This window comes from Stegostoma tigrinum, chromosome 5 (genome assembly GCF_030684315.1).
Source record: "Stegostoma tigrinum isolate sSteTig4 chromosome 5, sSteTig4.hap1, whole genome shotgun sequence".
In the NCBI taxonomy this organism is placed as follows: Eukaryota; Metazoa; Chordata; class Chondrichthyes; order Orectolobiformes; family Stegostomatidae; genus Stegostoma; species Stegostoma tigrinum.
Window position 1 is genome coordinate 124,415,013 of NC_081358.1, and position 19,532 is coordinate 124,434,544.

Consider the following 19,532-nt stretch of genomic DNA (forward strand, 5'->3'; position numbering starts at 1 on the left):
CCAGAGGGTGGTGAGGGTCTGGGATGTTGTGTCTGGCAGGAAACCTCGGGATCTTTTAAACAAAATATTTGGGCGGACACTTGAAATGTCAAAAGGAGCGAGTGTGGGGACTTTGTGAAGGTATTTTGACAGCACGGACGAGATGGGCCGAAGGGCCTGGGTGATTCCCGTGAGAAAGGGGGCATGGGATTTGGAGGACTATCCCTGAAAGGGAGTGTGTGCGTTGAGAAGGGAGGGGAGTGAGAGTTGGAGCTGTGATAGAGGGGGTGGAGTGTTCGAGCCTGAGCTCTGGGAGTGTGAAACAGGAGGATAGAGGGGTGGGGGTGAGAGAGTGAGACTGAGAGCTCTCGCTAGGATAGACAGATAGAGGTAGGGGAGAGGAAGAGAGAGAGAGAGACAGAGCCTGCTGCCGCAGTTTGAGACAGAGACAGCGAGCGGCTCCCATTGTGTTTTATTACAGGGACCTGCCCGCTCCGCAAGCAAACACCGCATCCTCTGTAAGGCGAGAGGCAGAACCGGCAGGCGGCCGGGGAACAGCCTGAAGCCGGCACAAGGACACCGGCACGTAGGGAGCGACAGAACCGAGTGAAAGCGAAACAGTTGGGGAGCCGCCACCGGTTCCAGGGCGGCAGCGGACTGTGCCTCATGTCGGCTCTCGGGGCGGCGGCGTTACTGCTGCTGCTGGCGGCGGCGCTGAGGGTGAAGTGCGCGGTGGCGGCTTGTACCGGTCACCGGCTACCGGCCGCTGGAGCTACCTGCTTCCAGCCAGAACCGGGGGCAGACAGACACACACACACGCAGGGGGAACAGGACACAGAGAGCGTTACGGGGGGGGGGGGGGATCTGAGGAGAGATATAGGGCACAGAGAGAGAGATACAGGAAAGATACAGGACATAGAGACAGGGCTACAGGGGACGAGAGGTACAGGGCACACACAGAGGGGTACGAGAGAGAGACAGGAAAGATACAGAGCAGAGAGAGAGAGAATGCAGGAGAGAAATAGATACAAGGCAGGGGTGGGAGGTCAAGGCAGAAGGAGAGAGAGGGAGGGACAGAAGTTGGGGGGGAGAGAGAGAGTCTGTGAGGTATAGGAGGGAGAAAAATATAAAGGTGTAGAGAGGGAGAGAATGTATGCTCTCGACAGAGAGAAATTCATGGACATAAGCACAAAGATTCTAGACCCAGCGGCAGACTAGACAATGTCCCAGCGTGAGACAGATGGTGGGAGCAGATCCTGAAGGTGGCTGGAGATGCACAGAGTGCCCATGAAATGGGGCTTGGAGACTGAGACAACATTCAAATCAGGGACCCAGGAAATCATCTTCTGGAGATGGGGGGGGGGGGGGAGGGGTGTTGGAGGTGGGGGGAGGAGAAAGATCAAGGGTGGAGGGAGAAATTGGGGCGCAGACCCCCCCCCCCCCAACCACTGCTGCAAGGAAGGAGAGTAGTGAGACCGGACCCCACAGAGAGGGGCCGACAAAAATAGAGCAAGAGGAGGAATTCTACACAGATCCTTACAGAGAGAGACTGAGACCCGGGCAGAACTTACACAAAGAGAGGGAGTCCGGGTGGGGAGATGCTTTTTGTTAATATTGCTTCTGGAGACATTAATTCACTCCCCACTGCTTCCACCGTCACATCGTGCAAGCCATTCATCTCATTGCATTTGATGAATAAACTTTATTTTAAAAAAAACAGATCCAGCAGTTCGGGAGGTTTGCATTGCAAAAGATCGCTGGGTCTGGAAAGAAATTGCACGTTGGGTGCATTTGTCTAAGGGTTGTATTGTCTTTAACATGCGGCGTACTTTCGGCGTTGTGTAAGCGGAGCAGCCGCCCTTTGCAGAGTGCCTGGCGACTCCTGTCTGTACGCCTTCCAGCTGGCTGCTGTTAAACCTCGTTACTGTTAATCTGCTTCTCTGCAGTTTTAAAACTCAATTGCATTCCTGATTAAGTTTCTAGCAGGTTGCATTGAGTGGGCACTGGGGTGGTGGAGAGAGGCGAGCTGAGCCCCAGATATTTCAAACGGATAAGCAGAGAGGAGAATGTTTTGCACTTTAGAACATCAGCAGTTTCTCCATTAACTGCTCATTCGTGCTGATTTAAATCACAATACAACCTTCTCTTTATTGAGCCTTTTCATTCAGTCTGAACGGTATTTTCAGAATACCTCATTCACAATTCTGAGTTACACTCCAGATTCTTGCTTTGTTAAATATGCAAGGAACTCAAATTTTGAGACGCAGATGTAAAACACCAGCTTCCTTTTTGCTTTTGTAACCAAAGTAACCTGTTCTAGTTTTATTCTGCGTTTCCAAATTGATCAGAATTGTTAGTCTTTTTAATTCTGAGAAGATGCTTTTTTATTTCTCCCCAACATGTATGTATGTGAGCAAAGTGCAGACTGTAGTCACCGGCACTAATTGGAAGGATGTGGAATCCTGGATTTGTGTATATTAGCTCTCGGGACGTTGTCTGAAGTTCATCACAATTAACTAAAACAGAGAATTTTGGATGCTGGAGATCTGAAACACTAAAACAGAAATTGCTGGAGAAACTCAGCCAACTGGCTGTGGAGAGAAAACAAGCGTTAATGTTTTGAGATCTTTCTTGAGAACAACAGAAATTGTTTACCACTGTTAAAATCTGCTATGCTTTTTATCTCAAACTGTGAGATTTGTGTTTTTTAACTCCACATGACTAATAATAGAATTGTTTCAAATACTGCATTGTAATCAAATTCCTTCACATCATAAAATCGTTTAACTGCTTTGTCCTATTCAACTTGAATGATCAGGAATGCGTTACACTTTGAGTTGTTCCGTGGGAACAATTCATTTCAGTCTGACAAGTGATTTGCTTGACCCAGTTAAGATCATTGTCTGGTACCCAAACGTTGGACACATTTGAAAATAGCCTACTTTCTCACTGAGTTTGTCTCTTGAGAGGTTTTGTTGTGGCAGTATTAGCTGTGGTATAATCATATGTCTTTAATTAACACCAGTGAAGGTTTGGAACCTCCTCTCCATGAGGGTTCTATTTTGGTTGTACTCTGACGAAATTTTTAATATCTGTGGAGAGAGAAAAACAGTGCTAACATTTCGAGTCTGGTGACCCATCTTCAGTTCCCAAAATGTTCACTCTGTTGTCTTCTCACAGATGCTACGTCTCTGGAATTTTCTGAAATTACGTTTCTAGTTTCCGAAAGGATTTATTTTTAGTGCAGTCGAATGTTATAACCTGGAACACACAGTCTGAAACTGGGGGTAATCATGAATAGCTCAGAAATTATTACTTGAAAATAAAAAAGTAAATGCACAGCTCTGGAAAAAGGGCAAGAAGAACGGGGACTAATTGGATACTTCTTTTGAAGAGGTAGCACAGGCATGATAACTGAATGGACTCCTTATTTCAGAATGAGGGGTTTCTATTTAAGATGAATAGGGTATTGAGTTTGTGGCACTGTTTAATGCATAGGGCTGGGCCGTTAAGTATACTCAAGGCTGAGACAAACACTTTAAATCAGTAAGGAATCAAGGGTCTAGGCCCGAAACGTCAGCTTTTGTGCTCCTGAGATGCTGCTTGGCCTGCTGTGTTCATCCAGCCTCACATTTTGTTATCTAGGAATCAGGGTTATGGGGATAGGGTAGGAAAGAGGAGTTGGGGATTATCAGATCTGCCATGATCTCATTGAATAACTGAGCACACTCAATGGGCTGAATAGCCTACTTTTGCATCTACATTTCTGAGTCAGTGTTCTGTACTCCTGCAATTGTTTGATTTAAACTTATTTGGAATACAGTGTACAATTCTGGTCGCCCTGCTATGGGAAGGGTGTTATTAAACTGGGATGGTTGCATAAATCACTTACAAGGATGCTACCAAGACTGGGGGGGTTTGAGTTATAAGGAAAGGCTGGATGGACTGGGATTTCTTTTCCTGGAGTGTGGGAGGCTGAATTTTATTAAAATCATGAGGGACCAAGATAAGGTGAATAGCTAAGGTCTTTTTCCTCAAGATAGAAGAGTCCAGAACTAGAGGGTTAAGGTGAGAGGTAAAAGCTTTAAAAGGGACCCGAGGGTGGACACTTCTCACGTGAGCTGCCAGAGGAATTGGTAGATGAGTACAGTTACAACATTCAAAAGACATTTGGACATGTCTATGGACAGGAAATATTGGGAGAGATATGGGCCAAGAGCATCTAAACGGGACGAGGTCAGTTTAGGAAACCTGGTCAGCATGGAGGAGTTGGGCCGAAGGGCCTGCTTCCATGCTATATGACACTTTATTCAGCCCAGAAGGGGGTGCAACAAAGGAGGGTTTTGTTTGTAAATAAAAAATGCTGGGGGAAACTCCTCCTACATCTGCAGAGGGAGCAAGAAACAGTTAATGTTTTGAATCCTGTATGTGTTTCACAGTCAAGATCCGTTCGACCCGAAACATTTTAACTCTTTCGTTGTCACCACTGATGCTGCCAGACTTTGCTGCGTTTCTCCAGCATACTCTCTTCAATTCACGTCTCCAGGACTAAGTACTATCCCTTTATTTAATGGTAGTTTGCATTTTAAACGATCAATTGTTTTCTGTCTCGGACTTTGTTTTAGATACCAGTGCAAGCCAGTGACCTTGCCATGCACACCTGGATTTTCGGAAGATACTTACAATGCAGTCGTTTCAAGGACCATTCGTGAAGGGCAGCCTCTTTTAAATGGTAAGTCATCATGACATTAGCTCGCTTTGCAGGAAAGTACAGTCAAGACCTTCCAGCAATAAGTAATGCCACAGCTTTTAATCTGTGTTAGACTGCAAATCTTTCTCTCAAAGCTGTGATTTTTGTGCTGAATACTGTTTCCTTTATTTTTGCATTTTAGGAATGTAGTGGTTGATGTTATATTAAGCAGCTAAAGCTCTTGATTTCTATTTTGAAGTTCCCAAGCTGGTCTCAGAGTTGAACTTTGCCTTGCATTTGACATTTACTTGGACTGGATGCTCTGCTGAAATGACTTTTAGAGTGAACTGAGTTGGCCAGGAATATTTTGACCAGATTGTCCTCCTTTCCTCTCAGGCTGAACCTCCGCTGTGTGGAATGCTGTCATTCTAAAGGAGTGTTACAGGATGCAATGATCGGTTTTAGTTCAACTCTTTTAATTCTAATTGTAAATCTGGTGTTTCCGGGAGACAACACAGCGAAAATAATGAACTAACTAGATTTTTGGGGTGAGGGAAAATAATACCTAGTGTTTCAGTTAATTAGAAATTGGAGATGTTGGGGGTGCTGAGCAATGTTATGATTCGGTCGAGGTGCTCAAAATTGTCACTTCTTTTGTTTTGATGGAGAAACTGTTGGTTGGATTGTCAGAAATCGGACAGCACTGTTTTTGTACAGGGCCTTGGTGAGACCACACCTGGAGCAATGTGTGCAGTTTTAGTCTCCTTCTCTAGGGAGGATATTCTGGCAATGGAGGGAGTGCCAGGCTGATTCCTGGGATGGCAGGACTGACGTTTGGAGAGAGACTGAGACACTTCAGGATTGATTTCACTGGCGTTTAGAGGAATAAGGGAGATCTCTTAGAAGAAGTGTTTAAAATTCTAACAGGATTGGCCAGCATAATTGTTCCTGATGACCAGGGAGTCCAGAACCAGGGATCGCAGTCTGAGGATACAGGGTGGGCCATTTTGGACTGTCAAGAGGAATATCTTCACCCAGAGAGTGGGGGAGCCTGTGGAATTCTCTGCCACTGAAAGCAGTTAAGGCCAAAACATCGAATGTTTTCAAGGAGTTTCTCAGGGCTGAAGGGATCAAATAGTGTGGGGGAGTAAGTGGGAACTTGGGGGCTGACTCAGATGATCAGCCACAATCATACAGAATGATAGAACATGCTCAGAGGCCTGAATGGCCTCTTCCCATTTTCTACATTTCTGAAACAACTGGCAAAATAAAACAATAGGGTGGAGTTGTGACGAATGATCTGAAAAAGGGTTGTGTGGTGGGAACAGGCTCAGTGGAAACTTTCAGAAGTAAATTGAAATTCAAACTGGAAAGTGGGGGGAAGGAATTTTACATGGCCGGGGAATCATAACAGTGTTCCCGCCTTAGGATATTCATGTGCCATCAGCAGTGTGATGTACAATTTTTTTTTAATCCTCTGCCCCACTTGTTCCAATAATTGAGTAAATCTAAAGGCTAGCTGCATAATATAACCTCCAATAAATGCAATAGGGAGCACCTGTCTACCTATAGAGTGGTGAGAAAGTGGAATACGGGGCCATGGGGAAGCATTTAAGAGAGGCTAGGTCAGTATATGGGGGAGGGAATAAAATATAGTGATGAGATATGGAAAGACAGGAAGAGGTTCAAGCTTGCGCTGAATTGCATGATTCTGTGTTGAATATTCTGTGTGCAAACACTGAAATGCACCGATTTATCAATTGAGTACAGTCTGTTCATTGTTGAGTTACAAGGTCAAAAGAAAATTCTGAAACCAGTTTTAAAATATTGAGCTTTTAGAGGTGTGGCTTGCCAAGCGATTGCAAAGTAGACTTCTAAATAAAAGAAACAGTTTGCTCAAGGAATGTAAGCATGCAGCCTGATTGAGAAAATTATAAATATTGCAAAAGCATGAGAGCAGATTGGAAGAGTCAGGCACTGAGTCAGACTGGCCTTGATACTGATGCTGGGTCTGAAATTGCTCATTGTGTTTGAAAAGCGTGTTATTAGAGTATTGTGTTTCGATATGAAATGCAGAAAACGGGGTAGCATTTTTTGGAGCATAATGATTTTTTTCTTAACTGATTTGTCCTGCAATTTCTCTCATTATTATTATTAGCATTGTTTAAGGTTATGCGTGCATAGCTGAGGTTTATTCCAGTCTGAACTCTGGGCTTGGATTTTACAGTGGTGTACTGTTAACGTTGCTGCACTGAGTGGGTGAATTTTTTTAAATTTCCTCCCGTTCCCTAACGGCATTGCAAACTTGTGTAGAATGTCAGGACTTGGTTTGTAGCATAGGATGACGGCTTTTGGCCCCTCAGACCTGGTTCTAGCCCAGTGTTTCCCGCTTCGAACAGGCTCAAAGTATAGTGTTCTCTACAGAAGCAGTTCTCTGTTTGACTTTCGAATGGGCCTTTTGGAAATAGCTGGTTAGAACGTTTTATCATGAACGTGCCTTCAACGCTCAGGGACCTAAATTGTTATTGTCTGTTAAGTGTCTTGATTTATTATACAGTCTCCACACTGGACAGGGCTTAGCTTTAATGCAGTTTCATTAAATGGCCACTGATTTGAAAGTGCCTGTCTCTCTTTAAACTACTTTCTCTGTATTCAAGTCAGTTTATTTGAATGTAATGTACAGTAAATAATGATATTAGTTAGTTGTAAATATACTCCAAGATATTTGACTCAACAGAACCTGACTCACTGTGCTCAGAGATAATGAGAACTGAAGATGCTGGAGAATCCAAGATAATAAAATGTGAGGCTGGATGAACACAGCAGGCCAAGCAGCATCTCAGGAGCACAAAAGCTGACGTTTCGCACCTAGACCCTTCATCAGAAAAGGGGGATGGGGAGAGGGTTCTGAAATAAATAGGGAGGGGGGGGGAGGTGGACCGAAGATGGATAGTTACGTTGTGGAGGAAGGTCAGTATATGAGGGGAGAAAGGTGGCATCAATTTCTCTGTCTGTCTCTCCTCTTTTCAGGAACAGGAGTAGGCCATTCAGTCCCTCGAGCCTGTTCCACCATTCAGTACAATCATGGCTGATATGATTCTGACCGTTGAATTTGAATTTGATTTCTCATCGCCCTTGATAACCAAGACTCAAGATCCTTAGAGTAAAATTTAAAATGGACAAACCTTAGTCCTATATTCTCTCACAAGAGGAAACCTCCTCTCTACATCTACCCTGAGAAGACCCCTCAGGATCTTGGATGTTTCAGTCCAGTTACCTTTTACTGTTCTAAACGCCTGCAAGTACAAACTGAGACTGTTTCACACTCCACCATAAAGGCAGATTGTGGCCTTGTGGTACTATTCGACCGGGAAGCTAGCGTACCTGATTAATGTTCTGGGGGCATGAGTTTAAATCCCACTGTGGCTGGTGTAATGGCAACCATTTTCAATTGTAAGAATTCAACCGGTTCACTAGTGCCCTTTTAAGGAGGGATATCTGCCATCCTTACTTGGTCTGGCCTACATGTGCCTCCAGTCCCTCTGCAGTGCAGATGCCTCCTAAACGGCCCTCTTGAATGATCCAACAAGTTATTCCATTCAGCAGGGATGAACAGTATCCAGGATGCCCACATTCCCCTTAATGAACGTGCTTTAAAAAAAAGCCAACCTTTGTGAATTAAGCTGATTTGATACCCAGCACGTTTCAAAAAAATACTCCTTTTTAAAATCGATCTTTTTGTTTTGACCAAGGTAGAGTCATCTCATTGTGGCGTATTGTGAGGATTTTGTTTGATAACTCTTCCACGATGCATCTCGAGATTTTCTATCTGAGTGCACTGTGCGAATATAGTGTTGTTTTATGCAGTTCCAATTTTACGTGTTTCCAGATTGCAATAACTGAAACACAAATATGCTCAGAACCTGACTGTCATTGGACGTTGACTTTTTTTTAAACCTAGCTTGAAAGAAAACTTGCTTTTGAAGACAGTTAACAGGATAGCCTTTCAGTTGAATCTTGCAAGTAAGCTCTGTGTTTTTAACTGATATGGACAGTTATTGCCATACCACTATTTAAAAGTTTCTGCGTTGAGGCTGGGTCATTCATTAATCAGATCCTCAGCTTTGAACATTTACCCAATTTACATCTACACCAGCCATTGAGAGAGATAAGGCAACAAGCAACAATTGCTTGAATGAGTCAGAGGAATTTGCATCAGACAATAAAAGTATTTAATTTTTACTTAATGAGGTTACAGAGCTTCTGTTCTCCAAAAGACCAAGTAATTTTTCCCAAGTACAGAGTTGGTATGGAAACATGTTTAAATTGAAGTTAAATAGGTTTCAGAATACAAGAGTAAAAGGCCTGGGATCAAGCCCCAGCTGCGCCACGGGATTAGACATTTGTGATTCGACCTGTTCAGGGACGTTATGACCCACCTCTGGAGCAGGTGGGATCTGAATCCAGGCCTCCAGTCTCAGACGCAGGAATATTATTGCAGCACCTCAAGAACCCCTGTTCTACAGGTTTATTAGAATGTGTGAGAGCCAGTTGTTTTCTTTTAGAAAAGCAATCTGTAAAGCATAGGACTTAATTAATTGTCAAATATGTCGTCTGTACTGGGTCAACATTCATTGCCCATCCCAAATTACCCAGAGGCCTGTTGAGCATTAACCTCATTGCTTTGGGTCTGGAGTCACATGTAGACCAGACCAGGTGAGGACGATGGTTTCCCTCCGTAAAGGACATTAATGACACAGATGTAGTAGGAACTGCAGTTGCTGGAGAATTTGAGATCTCACAGTGTGGAGCTGGATGAACACAGCAGGCCAGGCAGCAGCGGAGCAGGTAAGCTGATGTTTTGGGCCTAGACCCTTCTTCATTTCTGAAGGGTCTAGGCCCGAAACGTCAGCTTTCCTGCTCCTCTGCTGCTTGGCCTGCTGTGTTTGTCCAGCTCTACACCTTGTTATCTCAGTGAGACAGATGGTTTTTTCTTTCCCTGATGTGGTCGTCATTTGACTTGTAATTCCAGATATTTTTATTGAATTCAAATGTCATGAGACGCCATGGAAGGAATACGTCCCCAGGACATTTCTGGGGTCTCTGGATTAATAGTCTAGTGATAAAACCACTAAACCATTGCATTGCCACACTCTGATGTATGATGGCGGGTTGACTCAGTAAGACCAACCTGTAAGTGACTTCTTTGAGCCCTGTGCACTGTAGGAATGGTGTGTGACGCTCATGGAATTGGCAGCTTGGCATTGGCATTGGGTGGTGGGCAGCCAGGGTGGGGTGTGCGTGTGTCATATCTGTAATGAAGAGCAGCAACTCTCGGGAGAGGACTGAGGCTGCAAGCGGTTTTCGAGGCGACCTGGCTGATGTCCAGGAAGGATTCGAAAGCCAAGATGGGGATTTCTGAAAATTCCCAATGTCGCTTGACCAGTGATGTGAGCAGTGAATGCGAGTCAGAGAAATTAAGTGACGGATGGTCGAGTTTTGGATGACCTTGAGTTTTAGAAAAGGCAGACTGTGGGAGATCGGCCAGGAAGAGTGGAGGTTAGAGGAAAGTGAGGGCTTCAGCAGTGGATCAGCTGAGTCAGGTTGAAGCCACAAGGTGGACCTGGTTAGTCTTGATCACACAACTGTGAATGTAAATGTTGTAATCCATGCCTGTGGGGCAAAATAACGAGGTTACTGTTCTGTACATTAAACCTCTCGGATATTTCCGAGGCTTTATCTTGATGGCTTGTTGTGTAGTTGAAAGTAAGTCCACAATTTTGCTTCAGTAGAGGTAGAATTCCTACAGTGTAGAAACAGGCCATTTGGCCCACACCAAGATCCATTCTCCCCCCCCCCCCCCCCCCCCCCCCCCCCCCATAACCCACCTTTATCTATACATCCCTGAATATTACGGGTAATTTAGCACGGCCAATCCACCCTAACCTGCACACCTTTGGACTGCGGGAGGAAACTGGAACAAACCTACACAGACACAGGGAGAATGTGCAAACTCCACACACAGACAGTAGCCCTGAGGCTGGAATCGAACCCGGGAGTCTGGCGCTCTGAGGCAGCAGTGCTAACCACTGAGCTGTCCACACGTTCATCTCTGCGTAGCTCAGTCATTCTCGCCTCAGAGTTTCAGGTTCAAAATCCACTTTGGAGTCTAGACTTTTGGTGCCCAAAGCCAGCACTTGTTGCCATAAACAGAACTGAGGCAGGTACGATGGGCCGAACAGCCTCCTTCTGGGACATAACAGGTCTGTGACTCCACAAATCTCCTTTTAGATTGGGGTTTCCCACCCAAATATTTAAGAGTTGACTCCATTGCTGGGCCTGAACTCAGTGTGTAGGGCAGGCCAGGTAAGGATGGCAGATTTTCTTTCCAGGGCGTTTGGTGGGGGGAGGGGTGTTGTTTCTGATGGGGTGCTGTAACTGTAGCAGCTGATTGGTGATAACTGGCTAAATTGGACACCATTCCCCAGTACCACAAATGTAGAGCAGCACTGCCAGGGACCCAGGTTCGATTCTAGCCTCGGGTGACTGTCTGTGTGGAGTTTGCACATTCTCCCCGTGTCTGTGTGGGTTTCCTCTGGGTGCTCCGGTTTCCTCCCATAGCCCAAAGATGTGCGGGTTAGGCTGGATTGGCCGCGGGAAATTGCCCGTAGGGTCCGAGGGCATGCAGGCTGGGCAGGTTAGCCATGGGAAATGCAGGGTTACAGGGATAGGGTGGCTGTGAGAGCGATGCTGTTTGGAGAGTCAGTGTGGATTCGATGGGCTGCATGGCCTCCCTCCGTACTGTTGAGATTCTGATTCTAAATATGCAGATGCCCAGATTGGTCTTTCTCATATGAAAAATTCTGGATATATTTTTGATGACCGATAGCTGGCAACATATGGCTGGTTGAGCTTGGAATCTTTTCAGGCAGAAGCTCCTATTGTTGTGACATAGATCTGAGATGATTTAATAATGCAATTTCTTGGTTTGCTCTTGAAGTAAAGTGTGCACTTTCCAATTGGGCTGTATTATTTGTTGGAATTTATTTTGTTTTCGATATGAAGCACTCGTTTAAAATAGATTTCAGTTTTAAGTCAGTGTTAAATGTTGCAGCTTCTCTAAACAAAAGGCATCCTGAGGGCAATACATTTACTGGATCCAAACTTAACATCAGTGCGAAGAACACTACAGGAAGAAAGATGAGAATTTAATTGATTTTGACCACAATTCGAAGCTTGTATTAAGCAGTATTCTTAAAATAACTTCCTGACTTTAAAGTCTTGTGTAATATTTGCACTTGGGAATTAGTCACAAGGCTGGGCACTGATTAATAAGCATATGCTGTCTGAGGCCCTTTAGCTACTTAGTGTGTGTGTGTGTGTGTGTGTGTGTGTGAGAGAAGTGGCATTGATTCCCTCAAAATGGTGATGCGGTGTCTTTGAAACCGTGCTGCGATTCTGTTGTTCAGATCAGGGTAAAATCTGGCTTTTCTAAAGGAAAAGGTGCAATATTTGAACACCAAACACTGTGTATTGACCGAGAGTTACATTTTGTGTATTGGCAGATAACCTGGGCGTGTGGCTTTTTTACCCCCACCCTGTGTGTGTGTGTGTGTGTGTGTTGATCAATGTCTGCAGAGTCTTGGTGTGGGGAACAGGGTGCAGTGGGAGAAGGTGTGAGCGAGATGCTATGTAATGAAGTCTCCCCTCCAATTATGACCAGAACAGTGCTACAGGATGACATTTGGACTGTTAATAAGTTTGCTTGAAGCTCGTTCACTTGAGGTTTTATTCTCCTCACCTCTGTCTCACTGTGTGTGTGTCTCTCTTTCTCCCCCACCCCCCACTTTGTCTAACAGATCATTCAGAATTAAACATTGGTAATTCGGTGAACTGCTGTTGTTTTTATTGAAAGTCACCTGTTTTGGAGATTTGCCCTAGGAGAGCGAAGGGAATTTGGAGGGGGTGCGGTGGTGGGGAAGAGATGCATATTACAGGTTTTGATGATGCTTGGCAGAATGTGAAGTTGCAGACTCTGAGTGTGTGTGTTCCTCCTCCCCACCTGAACCTCCGGGACTGACCGGGCTGGAATGCAGTGCTGATAAGTGCCCCCATACTGAAAGGCTTATTTGTTTGTCTGTAGCTGTCTTATCTCAACGTTGGAGTGGGGTGACTAAGTTCACAGTGAATGGCATGGACTGCAACTATCACACCAGAACGGGACACAGGAAAGAGGCCATTTGGCCTATTGAGCCTGCGCCAGCCCTTTGGAGACAGCTTTCAATAAATCCTAACCATGCCCTTCTCTTCCCCATCCCCTCCCCGCAGTAACAGCTTATGCTTGCTCATGCTCTGTCACACACGTGGGGGTGGCACGGTGGCTCAGTGGTTAGCACAGTGCCAGGGGTCCAGTTTCAATTCCACCCTCGGGCGACTGCCACATAGTTTTGGGGAGGAGGGGGGGTGGTGGAGAAAAACACACGCCAAGTTTATTTGCCAATACATGAACCGTAACACTTTCGGTCAATACACAGTGTTCAAATATTGCACCTTTCCCTTTGTGGAGTTTGCACTGTTCTCCTCGTGTCTGCGTGGGTTTCCTTCTGGGTGCTCCAGTTTCTTCCCACTGTCCACAGATGTACAGGTTTGAGTGGATTGGCTGTGGGAAATTGCCCACAGTGTTCAGGGATGTGCAGGCTGAGTGGGTTAGCTGTGGGAAATGCAGAGTTACAGGGATAGGTAAGAGCATTGGTCTGGGTGTGATGCTGTTTGGGAGGGTCGATGTGAACCTGATGGGCTGAATGGCCTCCTTCCACATGGCATGCACTCAATGGATGCTGCAAACGCCCTTGCCCCATGGTGGTTTTGGAGTTTGTTTTCGAATTAGCACCTTTCAGGCAGTAGGTCCTAGAGCATGTCCTTCTACATTTAAGCAATATCTAACAAATTCCGCCTGGTTCTTGTACCAGTGTATCTTCAGTCTCTCTCCCTCAGGATACACGGACCTTCCTTCCACCTAAAACGGGTTTCTAGTTTATCCACAGCAGTGTTTGACCAGAAACTGCAATACAATTTAACAGACTGTGAATGTTGTGGTATTGAAGAATCTGACAGAGTCTATTCCAACTGACAATTATATACAAACAAGCCTAGAAAAGCTGAGAAATTTATATAGAAAAATTATATTCCTCTGGCACAGAAGGGTCCGGGCTAATATTAAGCTCCTGGGTTACAACAGAGGAGCGTGCTTCCAGTAGAATGCTATGTTTCAAGTGATCATGGGTTAAGATGGAGTAGGAGGGCATTGTATCCTCTGATCATATACTATGATAAAATGTCGATATCTCAAACATGTTCCTTCAAGGCAATTGACCATGAGATGTAACCTAGTAGTTTGTCATCATTTAACCTTCTCGCAGTTGCTTCGTGATTTGGAGCATCTTTATTAAATTTTCCTTTCATCTCTACTCTGAGGATAACCCCATCTCCTCGTAACTACAGTCTTGAAAATTTTTCCCTTTTTCTTCTTCCAAATGTGGTAAATGCTGTGTGTGTGTTTGTGTGTGTGTGTTTGTCTGTGTCTGTGATTCCTCCAGCAGGTGAAGTGTTAAGCACGAGGAGGCCGTCATTAGTGTGAAATTTCCAGAATGGTTATGGTAGCTTCCTGGACATATCACAGGCATTACAAGATCTGACCTAATCAGCCAACAAATTCCAATCTAATCTGAGAACTTGAATTGCATCTTGCTCAGTGGTTAGCACTGTTGCCTTCACAGCGCCAGAAACCTGGGTTCGATTCACACCTTGGACAACTGTCTGTGTGGGGTTTGCATGTTCTCCCTGCGTCTGCATGGGTTTCCTCTCTCAGCCTAAAGATGTGCAGCCTAGTTGGATCGGCTGTGCCCCTATGCTCAGGGATGTGAGGGTTAGAGGGGGTACAGGGATTGAGACTGGGTGGGATGCTCTGAGGGTCAGTGTGGACTTGATGGGCCGAAGGGCCTGTTTCTACACAGTAGGGATTGTATGAAAAGGAGAAGTCTGCCAGTTGTGTCGAAAGCACCATTAAAAGCCCACCCAACCTCTTTAAATCGGAGAACACGCCTTGCTTACCCAGCCTGGAGCTATATGTGACTCCTGTGTCAATGTAGGTTGAGAGAGATAATGGGAACTGCAGATGCTGGAGAATCCAAGGTAACAAAGTGTGGAGCTGGATGGACGCAGCATGCAAAGCACCATCTTAGGAGCTCAAAAGTTGACGTTTTGGGGCTAGACCCTTCATCAGAAAAAGGGGGGAGGGTAACTTCTTCAGGTTAGGCATCCTGGAAGAGGCTTCGCAGTGAGGTTAAAATTGTGATCAGTGATAATGGGAACTACAGATGGTGGAGAATCCTAGATAACCAAGTGTGGAGCTGGATGAACACAGCAGGCCAAGCAGCATCTTAGGAGCACAAAAGCTTCATCAGAAAAGGGGGAGGGGGAGAGGGTTCTGAAATAAATAGGGAGAGAGGGGGAGGGAGATCGAAGATGGATAGAGGAGAAGATAGGTGGAGAGGTTTTTTCAGAACCCTCTCCCCATCCCCCTCTCTGATCAAGGGTCTAGGCCCAAAATGTCAGGTTGAACCTTGTTTGCTCTGTCTAATCGTCTAAGAAGCCAAATGGTGAGTGAGAGACTGGCTTCGCCCTGGGAAGTGCCTGGTATTGCCTTTTCCGGCTTGTTAAATATGCGCAATAAATGCTGGCCTTGCCAATGACCGCCACATCTCTCGTGAATTAAAAACAAAAGCCCCTGCATAATATTATAGAGTTGTGAGGGGTGTTACAGCACAGAGAGAGGGCCCTCCGTCCATTATGTCCACGCTAGTCATCAAACAGCCATTTACCCTCTGCCCAGGTTGTCTTGAAGCATGTTAGCAGGGCTGCTTTGACAGGACGGGCAGCCATCTTGCCCTCTTCTTTGGTCAGTGGTGTTAATAAACCTCAAGATATATGCCTCAATTTTGAGGTGTACGTTATGTGAGCTAATACATATAGCCGCACTTGGCCTAGTGGTGGTATTTAACGCAATAAACCACAATGTGATGCCACATGCTAAGGGCAGCACGGTGGCTCCATGGTCAGCACTGCTGTCTGACAGCACCAGGGACCCGGGTTCGATTCCACCCTCAGCGTGATGGTGCAAACTCCACACAGACATTCTCCTCGTGTCTGCGTGGGTTTCCTCCGGGTGCTCCGCCTTCCTCCCACAATCCAAAAGTGTGCAGGCTAGGAGAATTGGCTGTGCTAAATTGCCCCCATACTCAGAGATGTGGCGCTTAGATGGGTTATGTGGGGATAGGTCAGTATAGAGTTGTTGGGGTGAAGGGCCTGTTTCCACACTGCAGGGATTCTACGAAGCGTCTTCCTTGTCTACTCACCAAACAGGCCAACGTCCAATTAATTTTCTGATTCTGTATTTGTTCATAATGTCCCCCTTTTCATGCCCCAAAAAACCCTCTTCTACCCTTTTCTACATGACCTGTTGTTGTGATTAACTAACCACAGATTTGCCCATATCAAATGTTTCACCGATTCCCCTATTGAATGCCTTGTCCACTGACACTGCTTAAGATGTTGCCTGTTTTGAGTGAGAACACATTGCTTTCACGAGCTGGAACGTTGTTGGGTATTGTCTGATGATTTTAAAATGGTTGACTGAAGAACCAGAGGGGAGATAAGAAGAAGCATTCTTGCAGTGAGTTACTGTGAATTGGAATGTGAAAGGTTACTGGGAATGTGTGATTGTATGAGTTGGAAACGGGAGGGCTGCCATTCAACACCTCAAGCACTCTGTACCATTCAGAAAAATCATGGCTGTTCCAAATGTCAACCCCAAATCCGCACTCCTGCCTTACCCCTCGCTGAACACCTCTGCTTTAAAAATCTTCAGGGCCTCTGCTTCCTTCAGCCTTTCGGAAAGAGAGTTTCACATGGCCCTCAGAGAGAAACCTTCACTTCATCCCTGTTTCATGTGGGTAACCACTGATTTTTAAACTGAGATACCTAGTTCCAAAAGAGAGAACCTCCTGTCCACATCCATCCAGTCATTGCCCTTCCATCAGTCCCCTCTAACTCAGGGGAGGTGATGTCTTAGTGCTGTTATCACTGAACTGTTAACCCAAGGACCCAGGCAATGTTCTGGGGTCCCAGGTTCACATCCTACCATGGCAGGTAACAATAAATATCGAGAATTAAGACTCAAACAGTGAGCGTAATCCATTGTCGATTGTCAGAAAACCCACCTGGTTCTGTCATGTCCTTCAGGGAAGGCAGCTGCCATCCTTAACTGGTCTGGCCTACACGGGACTCCAGACCTACAGCCTTCTGGGCAGTTAGGGATGGGAAAGAAATGCTGCTTGACCAGCGATGTTGTTACACTGTGAACGTATAGGGATAAATTTAACCTCCCAGCAGATACAAGCCGAAGACAACCTCCCCATTGCAGTTAGTAGTCTGGTTAACCTTTATTGAACTGTTTCTAATTTATTGATATCCTCCCTTCAGTAAGAGGGTGAGTCCTGTGCATAGCACTCCCACCGGGACCCTGTCTAAACTGGATCTCCTGTTCTCTGTTCAATTCCTCGCATCACCTATAACATGACTCCTGTAATTCATCATGAGGGGAATGCGGTAGGTAACTGCTTCGAGATGAGATAGAACATAGAACATTACAGCACAGTACAGGCCCTTCGGCCCTCAATGTTGTGCCGACCTGTCATACCGATCTGAAGCCCATCGAACCTACACTATTCCATGTACGTCCATGTGCTTATCCAATGACGACTTAAATGTACCTAAAGTTGGCGAATCTACTACCATTGCAGGCAAAGTGTTCCATTCCCTTACTACTCTCTGAGTAAAGAAACTACCTCTGACATCTGTCCTATATCTTTCACCCCTCAATTTAAAGCTATGCCCCCTCGTGCTTGCCGTCACCATCCTAGGAAAAAGGCCCTCCCTGTCCACCCTATCTAACCCTCTGATTATTTTATATGTTTCAATTAAGTCACCTCTCAACCACCTTCTCTCTAATGAAAACAGCCTCAAGTCCCTCAGCCTTTCCTCGTAAGACCTTCCCTCCATACCAGACAACAACCTAGTAAATCTCCTCTGCACCCTTTCCAAAGCTTCCACATCCTTCTTATAATGCGGTGACCAGAACTGTACACAATACTCCAAGTGTGGCCGCGCCAGAGTTTTGTACAGCTGCTGCATAACCTCTTGTTCCGGAACTCGATCCCTCTATTAATAAAATCTAAAACACTGTATGCCTAGCGAGTTTTGAGAAGATTTGTAGCTCAGGTTGAGGTTCTCGATGTGAGTTTGCTCGCTGAGCTGGAAGGTTCGTTTTCAGACGTTTCGTCACCATACTAGGTAACATCATACAGCGTATTCAAAAAGAATGGGTACCCTATGAACACAGACCGCCAATTCCTCAGCAATAAACCCAAACAAACAGACAAAACGGGCTCAGACACCATAGCCACTCTCCCCCACATCAAAGACATTTCCGAAATGACTGCCAGACTACTCGGACCTCTTGGCATCAGGGTAGCCCACAAACCCAACAACACACTAAAACAGCAGCTAATGAACTTAAAAGACTCTATACAGACAACAAGCAAAATGAATGTCATCTACAAAATACCTTGCAAGAACTGTGACAAACACTGCATTGGACAAACAGGCAGAAAGCTAGCCACCAGGATACATGAACATCAACTAGGCACAAAGCGACATGACACACTATCACTCGTATCCTTACATACAGATGAGAAAGGACACCACTTTGATTGGGACAACACATCCATCCTAGGACAAGCCAAACAGAGACGTGCACAAGAATTCCTAGAAGCATGGCATTCCAACCGGAACTCCATCAACAAACACATTGATTTGGAGCCAATCTACCATCCCCTGAGAAAAAGAACAGGAAATGACATCACCAACCCAAGGAAACCTAACCAGATAAATAGAAAGCGGGACATAACACCAGCGATTCGTCGGAGGCTCACTGATGATGTTACCTAGTATGGTGACGAAACATCTGAAAATGAACCTTCCAGCTCAGCGACCAAACTCACATCCACTGTATGCCTTCTTAACAGCCCTATCAACCTGGGTGGCAACTTTCAGTGATCTGTGTACACGGACACCGAGATCTCTCTGCTCATCTACACTACTAAGAATCTTACCATTAGCCCAGTACTTTGCCTTCCGGTTACTCCTACCAAAGTGCATCACCTCACACTTGTCTGCATTAAACTCCATTTGCCACCTCTCAGCCCAGCTCTGCAGCTTATCTATGTCTCTCTGCAACCTACAGCATCCTTTGTCACTATCCACAACTCCACCGACCTTAGTGTTGTCTGCAAATTTACTAACCCATCCTTCTACGCCCTCATCCAGGTCATTTATAAAAATGACAAACAGCAGTGGACCCAACACCGACCCTTGCGGTACACCACTAGTAACTGGTCTCCAGGATGAACATTTCCCATCAACTACCACCCTCTGTCTTCTTTCAGCAAACCAATTTCCGATCCAAACTGCTATATCTCCCACAATCCCATTCCTCCGCATTTTGTACAGTAACCTACTGTGGGGAGCCTTATAGAATGCCTTGCTGAAATAGGGGAAATAAATGCAAGATATAGAGAACCAGTAGGCCATTCAGCCCATTTGAAGAGATGTGATGTTAATTGCCTAAGAGGAATTGGCAGAATACTAGATGTGGAAGGGGCAATGGGGGGTGGAAAGAGAGCAGGATATGACTAGGGCTGAGCCAATGCAAGCTCAATGGGCTGGCTGGCCTCATTCAGATCAC

At 45.5% G+C, this 19,532-nt stretch overlaps 1 protein-coding gene across 1 annotated transcript in view; it reads left to right on the plus strand.

The window, feature by feature from the left end:
• The first annotated feature begins 246 nt into the window (after window positions 1–246).
• LOC125451783 (cadherin-2-like) overlaps window positions 247–19,532 on the plus strand; it is a 164,512-nt gene continuing 145,226 nt past the window's right edge. The window contains exons 1-2 of the mRNA XM_059646358.1: window positions 247–711; window positions 4,618–4,711. Of these exons, the coding sequence (XP_059502341.1) occupies window positions 646–711; window positions 4,618–4,711 (160 nt within the window). The 5' untranslated portion in view covers window positions 247–645. The remainder of the gene's footprint in view (window positions 712–4,617; window positions 4,712–19,532) is intronic.